Raw genomic sequence first — 17,168 nt, forward strand, 5'->3', positions numbered from 1 at the left:
ACCATAGGGATTTTCCTTGATCTTTATTTTGTATATATGCTCCCTGTATAATACTCAGTAATCCCACAGAAAACGATGTGCACAAAAATATGCTACAGAGAACACACACACAATGACAAACGGTATAATCCAGGAGGAACAATTTCAGAAAAAAAATTATCACAGTGTGAGTAAACAGGCACAGAGCCACAGCTCAGTAAAAGGAGTCAAGGGTCATACTGCTTCTTCCTTCAAAAAGTGAATACATAAATCCTTCTTCTGATTTAATAAAGTAAACAATGATCAACATTAAAAAGCCTGAGATGTGTCCCTGAGAGAAAAAAACACACCTCTGTAATCACAAATCATTTTTAAAGAATATTATTCTCAAACCAATTAAAGAGATCACAGTAGATTGATTGTGTTTCATTGGCACAATGAAGAGAAGCGTCAGTCGCTTTCAAAGCTAGCTTTACATAACAATAGTTATGACTAGACACCAAGAGACAGATTAATGAAATCAAGAATGCAAGACTGAGGTCAGTGCATTGATTAGTTTGTATCAATATTCCGCTTCTGATTCTGTAAAACACATAATTGACATGTGACATTGGATGAATATAAATGGTGCAGAATACCAAGGCACAGTTCCTGTGCTCAGCTTGTGCATTTTGTCATTCGGCTACTCCCTCAAGGCAACGTGCAACCTTTCTGTCTCTCTGTCTGCAGCATCTCCTCATCAGTACATTATTCTATGTGTGAATCAATTCATCCCTCTAAAGCGACTTCATAGTGCAGACTTCATTGGGGGAAAGTTGGGAAGTAGACCACCAGCAGGAGATAGGGGGACATCATGGCCTGTGTTGCTGCAGGAGGCACAGGAGGAGTTAACATGCTGAAAACCTGTGCGTTCTATCAACTGGATAACAGACATGATTTCCTTCACTAGTTATTCGTTTTTTTCCCCCCATCCATTCTTACCTGCATATTGCTATAGATCCAGGGCAGGACACTACTGACTTTAGTGTAAACGCCAGGCTTGTTTTTTTCCCCACAGCCAGCTCCCCAGCTGGTGATCCCCACCAGGTACCAACGGCTATCTCCCTTACACACCAGAGGTCCGCCACTGTCACCCTAAGACAATGTAGTTTATAGTTAGTTGACATGAATGTTATTCTAAAGTTTGCTAAATGATCACAGTGTATATTTATGGAATTACTGTCCCTTGATATTGACTGCTCACCTGACAGGAGTCTTTGCCTCCTTCCAGCTTCCCAGCACAGACCATGTTCTTGGTCACTGCGCCTCCATACACTCTGCGGTCGTTACACACTCGTGTATCAAAGATGTCCACAGTCACTTCCATCAAATCCTTGGAGACAGTGCCTTTTAGAAAAAAACAAAAAACAAAACATCACTTGGTCACAAACTTTTCTTGTTAAGTCTATATAATATATGAAATTAGTGGTAGAATATATGGCAAACTCTTCATTTCATCCTCTATTGTCTCCAGTTTATCTGATTAATCTCGGTGCATTTCTACATTCCCTGACATTCGGCACCTGCACATCAGTCATTATGATCGACTTTAACACACATCTTTCTCATTCTCTATCGACCTCATTATACGGAGAACAGACATCAGTCCCTCTCTGATAGATCATGCATGTTCCTTTAGAGGCTGTGAACTCTATTCTGCCTGCCTGCGCTTCTTCTGATGACTCTCTGTCTGACTGCCGTCGCTCTCCGGATTTGTTTGTCTGGTCTGACTGCATTCTCGTTTCCAATTGTAATCTTTCCTTGGTGGTGGAAAGACCAATTCGTGTAGAAGATCTGTTATCCGGTGTAACATGCATTCATTTATTCAATATTGCAACATGTAGTTTTATGGCAATCGATTAACTTTATTGCCCCAGGGATGCTTAAAACACGGTTTCCTTATTTACACAGAAAGACCCCGTCTTTGAAAGGATGGAGAAAATATTATATACACTTCATGTATGCTCTGATTTGGTCTAATTTGATTTGGCCTTACTCAATAACTGTATATGTCAGCTTGTATTTATAAGGAAAACCTTATTTTTAGGTATACCTGAAACTTTTGTAGTTTCATTGGAGAACTCTAGGTAAAGGGGAGTCATAAACTCCATAGTCCAACTTACCTGAACCTGCCTCGGTAGTGCCAAAGCCTGACGTCCAGCAGCTGGCTCCTTGGGGAAACTGCTGGCCCGACATTGGCAGACAAGCTGGCTGAACTTTATCTGGATGACACAAAAATATGTATTTAACTTTTTCAGCAGCTTTGTGTGTTCAAAACAGGCTAGGACTACAGACAGATGCACACACAAACAAACTGTGCTGAGCAAATCAGATTAGCAGTATGACAATGGACTCAGTGCAGACTTTAAAAACTCTGAGTCAACAGCAAGAGAAAAAACATGTCCATGGTAGTTACTGTCATGCATGCTGTTTCTTTTTACTCTTTGACACAATGTTAACTTTTGTTTAATTTTTCCTGAACAAAAACTACATTCACTCTATGACCTAACTCTTTTTTAATTCTGATATTAAATCAGTCTTTGTGTAAAAAGTAAACAATGTGAATCAAACAGTAGATTAATGCAACAACAATGGAAACTCAGTAACTGTTAATGGTAATATGTAACACTGATGTTCACAGGGCTTTCAAGGATGTTTGAACTGTAAAGTGAACATTTATTGACAGAGGCTCTTACACCTGGGTTAGCAACCAGAAGGACTGATTTTCAAGTCATTCAGTCAGCCATCTAGTTACACTACATACCTCTGAGCACATTCTTGTAGCATGAGCAGCTTTTGTTGCATCATGCCAGGCTCTCCATTTTGTATATTCTCAAAGAGGAAGCAATCACACTGAAACACCTTTCCTGACTCCTGTTTTGCAACATGGAGCTCTGCTCTCCTCAATGATATATACACATGTGAGTATTAAACTCTGACTGCAACTTCAGGTATGAAAGTTGGATGAACATAAACTTTGGTTTAGTAAAGTGAAGGTGTAACTGACCATTGAAAACAACTGGAGATGTGAGTTTGAGTAGAGCAACATCTTGGTCGTTGGTCTTGCGGTCGTAGTTTTCGTTGAGAAGGATCTTCTCTACCCGGTAGGGCTCAGGTAGACCGTCCAGGGACACCAGTCCACCATAAACGCTCCAGTTCTTAACAGAGGTAGTCAGGGAGTTGCTTTTGGGACACGGAAAAAAGTTGTTCAGTGGAAAGCTGTGAACTAAAACTGATTCGGTATTGGTACATATACATTCAGCATAAACCTCATTGTAACTGTGAAAATTTATCAGTTGAGCACTATGGACTTCTATTTTAAGAATAAGCAAGTTTATTGAGATTATCGTGAAAAAAAAAAAGTCCTTAAAGTGTGGAAAAAATTGCGGGGGCACTTTCTGTGTCAGTCACCTTGGGAAACAGTGGGCAGCGGTCAGCACAAAATCAGGAGCAATAAGGACTCCTCCACACACATGTGATCCTTGAAAGTGGAGCGACAACTGCCAAGGCCACTGGCCTGTCTTAGCTTTGCTGCCCCCGATGATCCGGGATGTAGACTGCTGCTTACCACAGTCTGGGCATGAGAGATAATGCAAGGTACTGTAAAATAGCTCCAATAAATTAAATAAAACATCCGATATATGACGATATATAGGGCGATATATGAATTCAGAAGTATTGCTTAGTGAGTGTCAATGAAATGGCGAATGGTGACAGAATTATCATTGTTACTTTAAAAAACAGATTTTGACATCAACAATTCTGATCAATTTTTTTATTTTAAACTAACAAAATGAGTTGCTAATTTTGTGCTTGTACATGTAAGGAGTTGTATTTGATATATAACATAACAATGAAAAAAAAAATTGTGGCACTGAATATCAGTTTTTTGTTGTTTCATTCTGCAAAGTTCAGTCGACCAACTCCCATGGAATAGACTGTTGTGGGAAGGTAGAATATATATAGTTTGTCATCTATGCTGTGATACAGGGGTGGGGAGTGATGATTATAACCATCCCGTTTTGGAAGGTAGACTCCAAACCAACAGATGGATGCTCGGGGTTATGAAAAGCAACAGTATAAATGAGTAGCAGCAGCAGTAGCAGGTGTCTGCATGGGTTTTAAGTAAGCAGTTTGCCAGAAGCCATTGGAAGCAAAAGAGAGAGCAAAGGACTGAGGCTTAGGTAAACATTATTGAAAGGGTGTGTTAGATATATGTTGCGGTGCCAGGAGTAGGTGTCATGCTTTATCTAGCTTGCATGCCAGCCTTCATTTTTTTTTATATATCTCACTTTTCTCACTCAACATATCGTCTGTTCTCTGAATTCAAATTTATGATTTAAAGAAGATTTCAGAATATTTTTTTAATGATCAAAACATACAACAGTAATCTCCAATGATATTACTCGTGTTTAGCTCTGGTGGTAGCAAATGCCTGGCTGTGCAGTAGTAGGTACTGTGAGGGTGAGATAGAGACAAAGAGAGAGAGAGAGAGAGAGAGAGAGAGAGAGAGAGAGAGAGAGAGAGAGAGAGAGAGAGAGAGAGAGAGAGAGAAACATGCTTGTGTGTGACACATGACTGTAGGAACAGATGGAGGCTCCTTACCCACACACTGCAGGGAGACCTTCTTCTGGTTTGAACAGGAGGAACTGTGTAATGCCACAATGAAAGAAACATGTCAGTTTACATGAGTGCATGCACATATTCAGTATTATTAGATTTACAGTAACATGATGAGATATATACCTGACTTTTACCTGACCCTGGAGAGGTGCAGTTGTTCTATTGGTTAGTGTTAAACCAATGGACTGCTTGGACTGAATTGCTTTGCTCATGTAGGACCTGGAGATAGAGAGAAAAGCAGTTCAGAAAGCTGAAGAGATAAACTTGCACATATAGAGACCATTTTGTCAAATCAATGCCTGATTGGGCCTGAAACCTCATTCTAGTTCTGTCACACTGAGACACTCCTGTGATACCTGTTGAGAATCAATTCAGCCCTAAACACACAGCAGCAGGTGACGAGAAATCAGATGGAGCTCAGTGGGTAAATTGCAGGTTGGAGATAGAAGCCCACATGCTCCTATAGCTGTTGTTGAAATTGGATCTGACAAGATGACTAGCTAAATCACTCGTTCATGAATCCTGTGCCAGGATCTTGAATGATGATGAGGAATGCTAATGATTTTTTTTTTTTAAGGCTGCAGTGGTCATCAATAATGTGTGATGTTTGGCATGCTTAAGGTTAGCTTTGACAAAAATGAGTGAACTTGGAGAATTTTTACTTTCTTAATCCGAGCTGAGAGCAGATCTGGTTGGCGTAGCTTTGATCCCAGCCTTCGTAACATAATGGTAGGAAGCGGCCATCTCGAGACGTCCTGACCTGCAGACTGTTGTCCTCACCAAACCTCACTAGAGGAAAAAAAAAAAACAACTTGGATGGCATTTCCTTTCCTTTCACGACTATATACAATGACTGTAAAAGGAGAGATAAATAAAAGCTTTACATGATAAGACCTTTATTTATTCTTCTTATGAGAGAACATTTCCTGGTATTTAAGACCTACATAATAACGACTATATAAACAAAATCACTGTTATTTTGTTTTGTTGATAATAACGACAAGATTGAAAGCAATACTTGTCCCATCCACTGAATATTCTTCTAATTACGAAGCATATGCATGAGAACTCACGGTCCTCTTGCCTGTTTTTCTGGGTGACCTTTTGGCTGTCAAGAGTCTTGCCCATCCTTCATCACCATCTGCCCTCGTATTAGTCCGATTCTGGTAAGGTCTATGTGTGTGTGTTTGTTCCTACTCACCACAGCGAGTTTCATCAGTGCCCAGTTGGCAGTCTCTTATCCCATCACATTGCACAGTATTGTTGGGGCAGGTGTCGTACATTGGCAAAGGCAGATTTTCATTTTTGTGATCCTCGTCCTCATCGTAGAGGATCGCCGCTGTTGCCAACCTGGTGCCATAACGAACTGTGGTGGGGGTAGAGTGGGTAGTAATGGGCATAGATGAATAGAGGCACAGTGTGCCATTATTGTCATAATCAACCAAAACAAACTCTAGAAATGACATAAGAACAGTAGAACGTGGCCTCACTGAGAATCTGCCCCCCTCATTTAATGAATATCAGCAACTAAATTAAAACTGTTTTATCTACTGATTCAATCTACTTGCATCAGAACCACAAGGGCACAACAAACACTGTGACTAACATAGACTTTGCTTGTAGTTACAACAGTCCCAAATAAATTAGAGCAGTGAATTAACTTTAATGATAATGTCCTGTGATCTGTATGAATAAACAAAGTATACCTCCAAGCCAGATAGCTAGTCCCAAGACGGCCAGCACCAGTAAGGCTGCCCCTGACCCGCCATAGCACTGTGAATTATTCTCACAGCATCTCTTCTTCTTACGGGGAGCTGGACACAGACAGAAACATTTGTGTTGCTTGTAAACCAAGGTTCAATGTATTGTCAGGGAAATAAGGGCGATGCAGGTCATACTCACGTGTGCTGGACCATGTGACTTGGGGAACAACCACAGGTGGTGCATACTGGGGGATGTAATGTGGATGGGACGGGGGTGTCAGGCCCAGGCCCAAGCCATACACCACCTCTTCATAAGGCTTGAGGGGGGGCTGGGCGTGCACAGCAACAGAGTAGTAAGGAGGCGGGGGGGCATCCTATGAGGAAAACACGGGGAAAGCAAATAACTTGCAAGAGGTTTCATACAGATAAACTTCCGTGTTGTAATAACACACAATGTGAAGCAAACACTTTGTCCATTATTGTGTCGTTTATCCTTGGAAAGCCAAGACTAAGTATGTAACCCATTGTCCTCAATGCAATCCTAACACTATTATCAAGTCTATGTTAAAATCGACACCAGGGTAACAACATTATACACGAAAACAAGAGTGAGGTATCTTGGCAACAGCATCTAAAAGATCTGCTTTAACAGTTCATGTCCTCATTTTTCCATTCGTGTTATCTGCCCTTTCTTATTTACAGCTATCCCAGCAGCCATATCAAGTATTTCAGACAAACAACTTAATCAGTATTTAGATTTTTGGGACAGGTGAGTTAACATTGGCTCACAAATGAGAGGTGCCAGTACCCATTTGGCTGAAGCTCTACCATGAATGACTCATGATTAACAGACAGACATTAATAGGCTAGTCGGACTTTCTGGTCAAACATTTACATGGTCAGTGACATTTCTCCATCTCTTTCTTTGAAAAATATTTACTTCCTGCTTCCTTGTAGATGGCCTAAATTTAGCTATAGCCAGGATGTTTTTGCATTTATACAACCCAAAATCATAGTTTTGTCTCAAATACCTTAACAATCTGAACAACATTTTTGTACATGTATATGTGCTTTAGTTTGACAGCAGACAGAAGTAAAAGTTGCTGTCCAACACAATTTTCACAATGAGGTTAAAAGTAAACTTAAACTAAACAATTGCATAGGCAAGATTATCTGAAAAACACAATGTCATGAAGCTGGGAACAGATTTTTTTTTTTTAGCTCATGAAAAGTTGTTATTTTTGAGTTGTCTGAATTACAAGGTGGAAAGACACCGAGTTTCAAGCAAAGTGTCAAAGGGATGCCCTGAAACCCTCTGTAACACCTGCTGCCTGCCTGACAAGTGGATTGAAACAGATAAAACCCCTGTTGTCAGCCGATAATCTGTGCACTGCATGATACTCTTCAACCTTTTGGAGGCTACACAAGTTCACAATAACAGAATTCACTGAAAGCACGACAGAGAGGCAGATACACAGAACAACCATCATTCAGAGTGACAGGTGAGTACAGTTTAAGGAGAAAGTTTGACTATTGATTGAAAAAGGGTTAGAGTACAAGAAGAGGCCAAGAGATGAGCTGCAGCAAAGAGTGGGCGCTTTTGATGTAAGAAAAAAAGAAGCACAAAGTAACAACCTACCGGGTCATGCTTAGCCATTGGACTCAGTGCAGCAAAGAGTGGAGAGTGGAGGTAAGAGCAAGTGGATTTAGCTTTTTCACATGCAGGTTTACTCAGCTACAGATTAGTGGCAAGCGCATGGTGGTCCCACATTAAACACCTCTACTTCCCTCTTTCCTTTCTTTTCCTCTCCTTTCTACACGATGATGTGTTTGTCACTGATCATCAACCAAGCAATAACAGGTATGTCTCTACCTTCCCCCTCCTGCCCCTGACACCTCCCATGTCCAGCCTCTAACCCTTCATTCTTTTGCTTACAGAGACGGGTGTGCCCAGTGCATCAATTTCCCACCTGCCGGACCGGTTTTGCAGCAGCTAGAAACAATCGTGAGTTTCACAGTTTGAAGCTCCATTATGGCTCAAATGACACCTGAACCAAAATGGCTTTCCCTTCACAGAAAATGACAAGAACTTATTTTTAAATTATGTACTGTATGGTTAAACATTCAATAACATTTTCCATCGTTTCAGTTTGATGCAAGATGTGTAAGTGATGGAAAAAAAGATTTGTCTCTTCCTCTTGTTTGCATTGTGGCTCTGGAAAGTCTCAAGCAGGCTCCGAAAAGTCTCTTTCGTTGTCCGTCTTATTTGCAAGTGATTCCTTTTGTTTTACTTTCCGCATCTAATTGACGACTCCCATGTGTCCTTATCTTGTGACCTACAACCAACTCAGTATTACCATACGCAAGCAGATACAAAGGAATTGGGGGTGACTGTCAACTGTTTGTCACACTGTATAAAAGCTGCCATATGGAGGAGAGCTAAGAGCAATGCTGGACACCTCAGGGTGTATATATTTGCTCCTTCTTGCAAGAATAAATGTCTGTTATGTTTGATTTTGAACCAAGCCTCTGAGTAATTTTTCCAACAGTAAACTGAGAATTTTACACCACACAACCAGGTATCACCCCAAAGCACGTAATAATCCCGCCAGTCCACCAGTGGGCAGTTTATCAATGTCACGGTTTTGCCTGGCATAGACAAGAAAAAAGGTGTTGTTAGATTGAGGTAAAAAAAACAAAACAAAAAAAAACCCTTATAAATCCACATAACTTTCTTGCCGACGTGAACCCTTCTTTGGTAATAGTACGCTATTCATCAATTCAACCCCCCCCACCCTCCCCCTCCCCAACCTGCCTCATTATATGGACTTCATCACTTTTGTACTTCATCAAATGACCTCCAGCACATGACTTTAGTCACATGACCCATGTCACTGGACCTTTGTCGTGTGACATGCTCTATTTTTCACGCTGAGGCGACGCTAACTGTCACCCTGACACGTCCTCTAGTGTACTGGCAGATGTATTCCATGCTTTGTCGTGATAAAAGGCCGAATCACAATACCCTTGAAGGCAGTTAGAGGAAATACTGGAGGGGAAAAAAAGCTTAGTCACTGACTCCTGGAAACAAAGGTAATTATTAATGTGTGACAGTTTTGAAGACTGTATTTTCCCTCACTTATGGATGGTACGGGTATGCGTTTCCATCAAACCTCTGTCTGTCAGGCTTCGACACAACATTTTTGCTCCCACCATTCTGCATAGATGTTGCTTCTGGAAACTTTTGGAAACTTTCTTGCCAGCACCACGGTGTTTACTTCAACATTCACTTTCCACATGCTCTATGGTTCCTCCATACACACTTTCTCCAGTTTTTCATTTCTTGCTGTTACATGAGCATACAACATCTATCACTTCTGTCACTATGTGTTCCCTGACCATTAGCATAATGTCCGATTGATCAGTATGTGTGTCTGGAAGTCCCACAATAGTCATCCTTTGCAGTGTTTTCCCATTTGTAAGCTCCCATGATTTAGTTCAACTCAGTGTTTCTGCACCTTTCACCCTAATGTTGTTCACGCCATCTCTGTCACTTTAACTCTCTGTTGCAGAGAATCACACAAAATATGTTCATGAATGTGGGGTACTGTGGTTGCTTGTGGTCAAAGACATACCCCATACTGTGACCACACTGTCACAGATTTGAACCTAGCAGAAGACCGTTGTAGCACAATCTCTCCCCCCATGTTTTCTCTTTGTCACAAGTCTGTACTAAAACTTAAGAAATTTATTTTTATCTCAGCTTTTAGTTAAGTTGCCATGGGTTTTATTGTTTTAATTTTGTTGTACAATTGTATTGGGGGTTGTTTCTCCATAGTATTTCTAAGTTTTTTTTTTTTATCTTGCTCTGTGAAGCACTTTGGGATGCATTGTTGTATGAAAGGTGCTATTCAGTCATAGTTGAGTACATAAATAAAGATAAATTGTCCCAAAAATAAATAAGCATGAATGTTAAAGCCCTTCAACATGTAATATCAAGTGCTTAATATCAAAGTGCTGTATTACAAAACCTCATGTTCAGCGAGTCAGTGTTTTTGTGGGTCTAAATTTGATCATTACCGTGATACTGAATGACACTGAGCTCATGAGAAGCATCACGAGATATTCAATGTATGCGATGCACCGTATAAGGCCACCAGAGGGCAATGTTCTATACGTTATCTTTAGAGATGCATGCAGCCTCTGGGCGCCCTTTACACCAGTCTACTTGTGAGAAAAGTTCCTCTTCTGAACAACAGCAGATGATCACTGACATTTTAAAAAGTCCTCCCACAACTTAGATTTATTCAGCAGTTGTCTGTCTATCTGCAAGACAGAAACCAAAACATGACGCTAACAAATCAGCAGTGTGGTTTAGTGTGCTGAGACTGTTTGCTTGTAACAGGAACTAAAACTTAAAAAGTCATGTGAAGAGGAGGTGAGAAACTGATGGGCTGTAATTAAGAGAAAAAAGTATTTTCTCAGAAATGAATTAATTTCCCCAAATAAAAGTATTGAGAAAATGATAGAAGTTTCAATATAAAGAAATTGATAAAAAAAAATTTTTTGAAAAAACATGGCTGGTTCCACTGATGTAAAAAAACTCTTTCTCAACATTACCAAAAAGCAAATGTATATCATACATGATCACACACAATAACTATCATATATCATGCATTTTCTTATTAAAATCAGCAGAAAAGTGATGTGTAGCAAATTATCAAACCAGCGGATCTGTGTAAAAGATGAGGTGTGTAGATATGGTTCCACAGTCTCTGAGGTTGAAACCATAGATCTGTGTCTCAGCTGACAATTTTTTAAAAAAGGTCACAGCTCTCTACCATCCCACACATCGGTTAATATGAGTTTAGAACTGACATTTAAGACATTTTAAGACACAACATAGAAGAATAATTTTATTTCAATTCTGTTATTTCATGCTAATACCATACTGAAACCACATAATTTATAGAGCTATGATGGAATTATACACCTGTGATCCATATAAATTAATCACTTATGCCTATCATGAGTTTGTCTCACACACATACATTCAAGTTACAGGTATAATTAATGTGTATTTCCTGTTGCCTCTTTTTCCACTTGTGCCTCTGCTCCTTCCAAAAACAATCTGCAATGCATCCAACAACAGCTGAGGTTTTACAGATACCGACTATGACAGGAAAAGGTAGATATGTGTAGTGTAGTCAAATTAGCATCAACATGCAAATTAAATAGAGACAACCCAAAATTGTATTTCCTGTTTTAAATTATATATATTTTATAATGGCAAGTATGAGATTTCAGGAATACTCTCTGGAAAAGCAACAGAATATGTCTGTTATCCCAGCACTGCTTACAGTTAAAAGAGAACGTAATGAGGGAATTCCTAAAAGCTTCCCTTTTCTAGTCTCTGAGCCTCTTATTTCTGAATACAGAAAAACTGCGCTGTGAACCTGCTGAGTGCAAAGGGGAGAAGAAAAATCAAAAGAGGAAGGAAAGGGTTTGTTGAGAGAGATTAAACCAGCAGCAACGTCACTGATGCAGTCACAACAGGAAACTCATCATCTGAGAGGGAGGGGAGTTGAGCAAGAGAGGAAGGTATTTGGCGAGACCTATGTCTCAATAAAATCATTTGACAAGCTGCTTCTTCCACAGATGAACAGACCCCACAGTGTCAGGACGGGAACAGCCGCTGCCCCTTTGTTAATATTTATCAACACTTTTATGTTATTCTGTACAGTTACAAAGAGTTGGTGAGAAGGGAAGATGTTTCTGCTTTGATCGTCAGAATAGAGGACTTTGTTAACCGCTGTGTGGATTTTAATTCAATGACAACATCTCTTCTGATGCAAGAAATGGATATAAAAAACAATATGCCAATTCTTGTCTTTTTAATTATCTACATGAACCGTGTGTCAGGTAATTAACACCTTTTATTACTTTACATCTGTAGTTTGTCTTTAACGCGTTTGTTTCAATTATGTTGTGTGATTTAATTCATTGTTGTGGAATTAAAATACCATTTTATTTTGTTGATTCTGACAGTATTTTCTACTTATTATTAAATTGTCTTTTATCAATATATTTGAAATACTGTAGGCCATACAGAAATTGTAGAAGTACATATTTGCTGTTGTGTTTTTTTCTAATCTTGCATCTATCGCATTCTACTCTGATAAAAACAAATTCCCAGAAGTAGAGTGGAATTGGGTAAAACTCTGTTCCCTTCACAAAAAAACCCATAGCGATCCCATAAATGATTTTTAAGATCTCTTTTTATCAGCCACGGTTCTTTTTCCTCTCCTGACTACATGATTTAACCTTTTGAGCAGTTTATCATGATTTTATATCACAATTTGAAATCAAAACAGATTTTTTTTTTCCCTCAATCAACGTATAATCTAAAAGTGCTTTGTATATGGAGAAATTTAAATGATCTTACATTGTACATTATAACACCCCTATTGTTTTCTGTAATAGGAGTGGATATCCCTCAGCCGGAGAAACTGATAGTGGATATTATGGATGGGGAGGTCGTGGTACTTTGGCAACATCCTGTGGATGCCCCCTCTGACATCCAGTACAATGTGCAAATGGCAAAGTATGTTTGATTTCCAAATATCAGTAGTAACAAGTTTACTTCATTTTGCAAATCAAATTTCCCAGCGGTCTCTATTATTTTATTTATCTCTGACCGGCATACATTTGTATTCTTCTCTCTTATTTTTGGGCCACTAATTTCAATTATTTTCAAATCAGAGCTATGAAACTTAGATATACATTTTTTATTCAATGACAGATTTAATTTTAGTCTGTATGCTCCACTGCTTCCCTGTGGTGACTGCTGTGTCTTCTGTCCTCAGGTATACTGGTGAATGGGACTTCGTAGCCAGCTGCACAGGAATCACAAACACCTACTGTGACCTTAGTAGTCTAATACATGACTATACTATTGGCTACAAGGTCAGAATTCAGCTGGTCGCAGGAGATGACGTGTCAATGTGGACAGCCAAGAAAATTCTCCCAAATACAAGTAAGCATAATTGTCTGTGAGTTTGGTGTGTCAGCATAACAGGGTTGAAACATTGGACGTTAACCTTTAGGCTCACAATAAGGTGATTTTCTTACCTTTCTCTGCTCAGGTAAACTGCACCCTCCCTCCTTTACTTTGGTGGCTACTTCTAGCACACTAACAGTTTATGTTCACCAAAAAAACATTCTGGAAAAGCTCTTTCCATATGGGCTCACTTACACCATCTACCTGGAAGAAAAAGGAAAAGATACGGTGAGTGTTGCGTTTAGGTTTGAACAGAGCACACACTGTTTCCACCGACCCTACCAGGAAAACCAAAATACAAGACAAAAGCTAAATCTAGTTAATCATTGATTCATTGTTTTTATACTGCAGAATATCACAGCATACCTGAAAGTTGGTGTGGGGGAAGACAAGAGGACTACGACTTTCACTTCTCTCCATTGGGGTAGAGAATATTGTGTCAGCCTCAAGGGAGAGGGTACTGGAACTCTCTCCACAAGCAGCGTCTCCCCCAAACAGTGTCTGCAGCTACCGGAGCAAGGTGAGAAAAGGATTATAACGGGGATGCACAGGGAAGAGACAGCATGATACCAGTTCAACTTTATAGATTTGGGGATATACTCTCTCCTAGAAGACCCTCACACCTAATAAATTGCTTTGTGTTTTTGCTCCCTCCAGAGTGGTTCATAATTGCTGTGTCGTCCCTCTCTATTCTGGGTGTGCTGGCAATCATTGCTATAATGGCAACCATCCTCCTGTGTTATGTGAAATTTCCAGAGAAAACACCTGCTGCATTGGTAGGTACCTTTAACTATTGAAAAATTTAGAAGAATTACAGCTACCCAAACTTGTACTGTTGTTCGGGGAAAAAAGGACCAAAAACTGCCAAATAAATAAATAAAAAGCAAAAGGATATCACAAAGGTGGTTGGTTATTTCTTTTTTTTTTATATCAGCCTTGCAGAGATGGGTCAAGAGTAATAATTCATTTTGTTACTGTTTTCTTGTCTCACCCTAGAAATCCCCTGTCAGTGGCTGGCTTCCTCTCTCTGTTGGGGAAGGGACGATAGAGGTGGTCACAGACAAAGGATGGTTCCTGTCCGGTTACAAAACAGAAATGAAAACCTCTGTCAAAGACCCAGTGACCCTTGTTACAGTAATACAGGACAACGATGAGGAGGATAGGAGGACCAGCATGGACAGTGGAGTCAACATGGAGTCTAACTCTGCTACAAGCAATGGAGGAAGTCCTCCTGTGAGACAAGAGGACAGCGGCTGTGGGAGCATGGGAGGACCAGAGAGCTCCACTAGCAGTCAGACAGATTACCCCCTGCAGGATGAGAGGACTGATACAGTCAGGAAAAGGCAGGACAGTGGAGTGGGCCTGGGCTGTCGGCTTGATTCTTCTTCCATTAAACTGGACGGACAAGACAGTGGGCCTCTGAAGGAGTTTGTTTCTGGGGGGAATTATCGCAGCCAGAGGCCCTCAGCAGTGCAGATCCATGTCTGTGACGATGAGGACGACACGTTTAAACAGATACTTCCTAACTCCATTTTGGCTGAAGTGGTCACAGGGTACAAAGCTGGGCCTCAATCCTGTATCTGTTCAGGAGCAGGTCAGTGCCCTTGGTGTCATAAACACAGCCATTATGAAAGTGAAATCATCAAACAATACCGAGCAGTGTATATTGAAAATAGACGACTGGGTAGCAAATGTGATTTGGTGGACTCTAACAAAGGAGAGCTTACATTTTCAGGGTGTACTGGGAAAACACAAATGGATACTGTCAGAATGAATGACTTTGAAACAGCATGTTTACACATAGGGGAGTCTTTCCCTCTGCTTACATCTCTGACACCGCTGCCCCCGGTGAAGTGCGAACAGGACTTCAACATGAACAATCTGTCCCTCTCTCTCTGTGATGTACAGCTGAAAACTGACTGATACACTTTTGAGGAACATAACAACACTATTTATAAAATGATGCTGACACAGCTTGTTGGAGCACTATGCTGGAGCGTTACACTGCCCTCTCCTACATGACGCACTTCCTGAATGAAATGGATACTCATTAATACTCGTGATACAGAAGAATTTGTGTGTGGTGAAAGGCTCCAGTGTCAGAGATCTGAATAAAAGAGGGGAAAAGTGTGAGGTGGAAACAGAGCACACAGCAGGCTGTTGATCAGAGGAGGGAAATATAGGTTAAATCACACAGCTGCATGGCGAGAAACTGTTGTTTGGAGTCTTGGGAGCTTACAGAGACTGAGAACAGAACATGAAGACCTTATTTAACTCTGTCTTACCCTGGGTATATTTACAACGGACTAAAAGGCAACATGCCGGAAGTGAAACTGGTGTGGGAAGCGCTGAGCAGAAACGGTTTGACAGTTACATGCTTCTAGACATTTTGTGATTTCCACTCTGCCAACAATGATACTTTATGTCCATTACCCACCCATAAAGTTTCTGAAAAGGTTTTTTTTTTTTTTTCTCACCTCAGTTTAAATATCAAGAAATTATTTTTTTTTCAGCAATATTTTCAGATAAAATCTTAATATAACATCAATCCACAAATTTGAAATATCAAGTTGGTGCAAACAATGAGAAAAATGCACAGGTCAGCTGCTTGCATGCTGAAAGCTATTTATTTATTATGTATCACTGTGAACATAAGTGACTTTGCTCCTTCATATATGATTAAATATTATCTCCTTGGACTGTTATCGATATTTCAAACATTTCTCTCTCTCTCTCTCTCTCTCTCTCTCTCTCTCTCTCTCCCACACACAAACACTTACAAACAGAACCAGTAAACAAGTGACATGATGTTGTTTTGTGAAACCATGACTAAGCACATACAAGGAAAACCCTGAAACAGTAAAGTGATACTTTCTGGAAGATAAACATATCACCCAGCTTTTCTTGGGATCCCCACATTCAAATTATGTTCAGGAAACAGAGCTGTAGGCTTGAAACTTTTATAATATGAAACAAACACTTCCTCTGTCAGGCCCCCTGTCACTTTCAAAAAGTCCCACATCACATTGACAGCAAAGAGAACAAATAATCTCATGATCATGTGACCCTGTTGTGAGAGCCCACAGCAGCTACAGAGGAAGTGAGACATTGTTGGGTTAATCCTAAAGGTTAACAAAAACCCCTTCTTCAAGCAGCAAAGTATCACATGCTACTGGTTTTGCGGAACATGTCCACTGATTATCACTATATGAGCAACATTGTTCATCTCCTAGGTAACAAATTTACGCTCCTGCTGACCCCTGTACTTTCAGTCATCTATACAATGGATGTCCTATCAACTCCACATTCCCATCATGCCAAGCGCTACCAGTGCTCCCATGCTGGAATAATGCTTTCCAACTTTCTGGTAACTGTGATTCAACACAAACCTCTATAAGTATTATTTTGATGCAGACATGTTCGCAAAATTAGTAAATTTGACAGAATGCACTTTAGTTGACATATTTTAGGGGTCCAATTATTTTTTTTTTTAAATCACATTTAACTGCCAGAAAAATTGATTGGTATTTAGTAAGAACAAATTACCAAAATCACAGATATTCAGTGAACTCGAAGCGTTTTGAGCCCCTCCAGGTCTACAGTAGGTGGCCAGGGGGCAGTTGTCCACTTTGCCTGCTAATTAAGCCTGGACATCTTGACCAGTTGTTCTACAAGCTAATGATTTATACATCTGTGTATGTATAGTTTAAAAAATTTGTAGAAAATCCATGCTCAGACAATGAAGAAGTAGCATATTCTAACTT

General features: G+C 40.0%; 2 protein-coding genes across 2 annotated transcripts; one reads left to right on the forward strand and one right to left on the reverse strand.

The window, feature by feature from the left end:
* Positions 1 to 4: 4 nt before the first annotated feature.
* On the reverse strand, positions 5 to 8,220 carry tmprss13a (transmembrane serine protease 13a). Its single transcript, XM_069706425.1, has 13 exons — positions 7,984 to 8,220; positions 6,544 to 6,718; positions 6,348 to 6,455; positions 5,843 to 6,007; positions 5,304 to 5,430; positions 4,765 to 4,860; positions 4,624 to 4,667; positions 3,430 to 3,592; positions 3,026 to 3,201; positions 2,142 to 2,240; positions 1,223 to 1,365; positions 961 to 1,113; positions 5 to 845 (listed from the first exon to the last, which is right to left on the reverse strand). Exons 1-13 carry the CDS (start codon positions 7,999 to 8,001, stop codon positions 831 to 833), a joined length of 1,482 nt encoding a protein of 493 aa, XP_069562526.1. The 5' UTR covers positions 8,002 to 8,220; the 3' UTR covers positions 5 to 830.
* Positions 8,221 to 12,025: 3,805 nt separating this feature from the next.
* il10ra (interleukin 10 receptor, alpha) lies at positions 12,026 to 16,103 on the forward strand. The gene is made up of 7 exons (XM_069706427.1): positions 12,026 to 12,266; positions 12,828 to 12,948; positions 13,211 to 13,380; positions 13,490 to 13,632; positions 13,756 to 13,924; positions 14,062 to 14,180; positions 14,401 to 16,103. Exons 1-7 carry the CDS (start codon positions 12,176 to 12,178, stop codon positions 15,325 to 15,327), a joined length of 1,740 nt encoding a protein of 579 aa, XP_069562528.1. The 5' UTR covers positions 12,026 to 12,175; the 3' UTR covers positions 15,328 to 16,103.
* The last annotated feature ends 1,065 nt before the right edge of the window (positions 16,104 to 17,168 follow it).

This window comes from Brachyistius frenatus, unplaced genomic scaffold, assembly GCF_029030835.1.
Source record: "Brachyistius frenatus isolate BFR_SWC_R1_liver_20210118 unplaced genomic scaffold, ASM2903083v1 Contig_62, whole genome shotgun sequence".
Taxonomy (NCBI): Eukaryota; Metazoa; Chordata; class Actinopteri; family Embiotocidae; genus Brachyistius; species Brachyistius frenatus.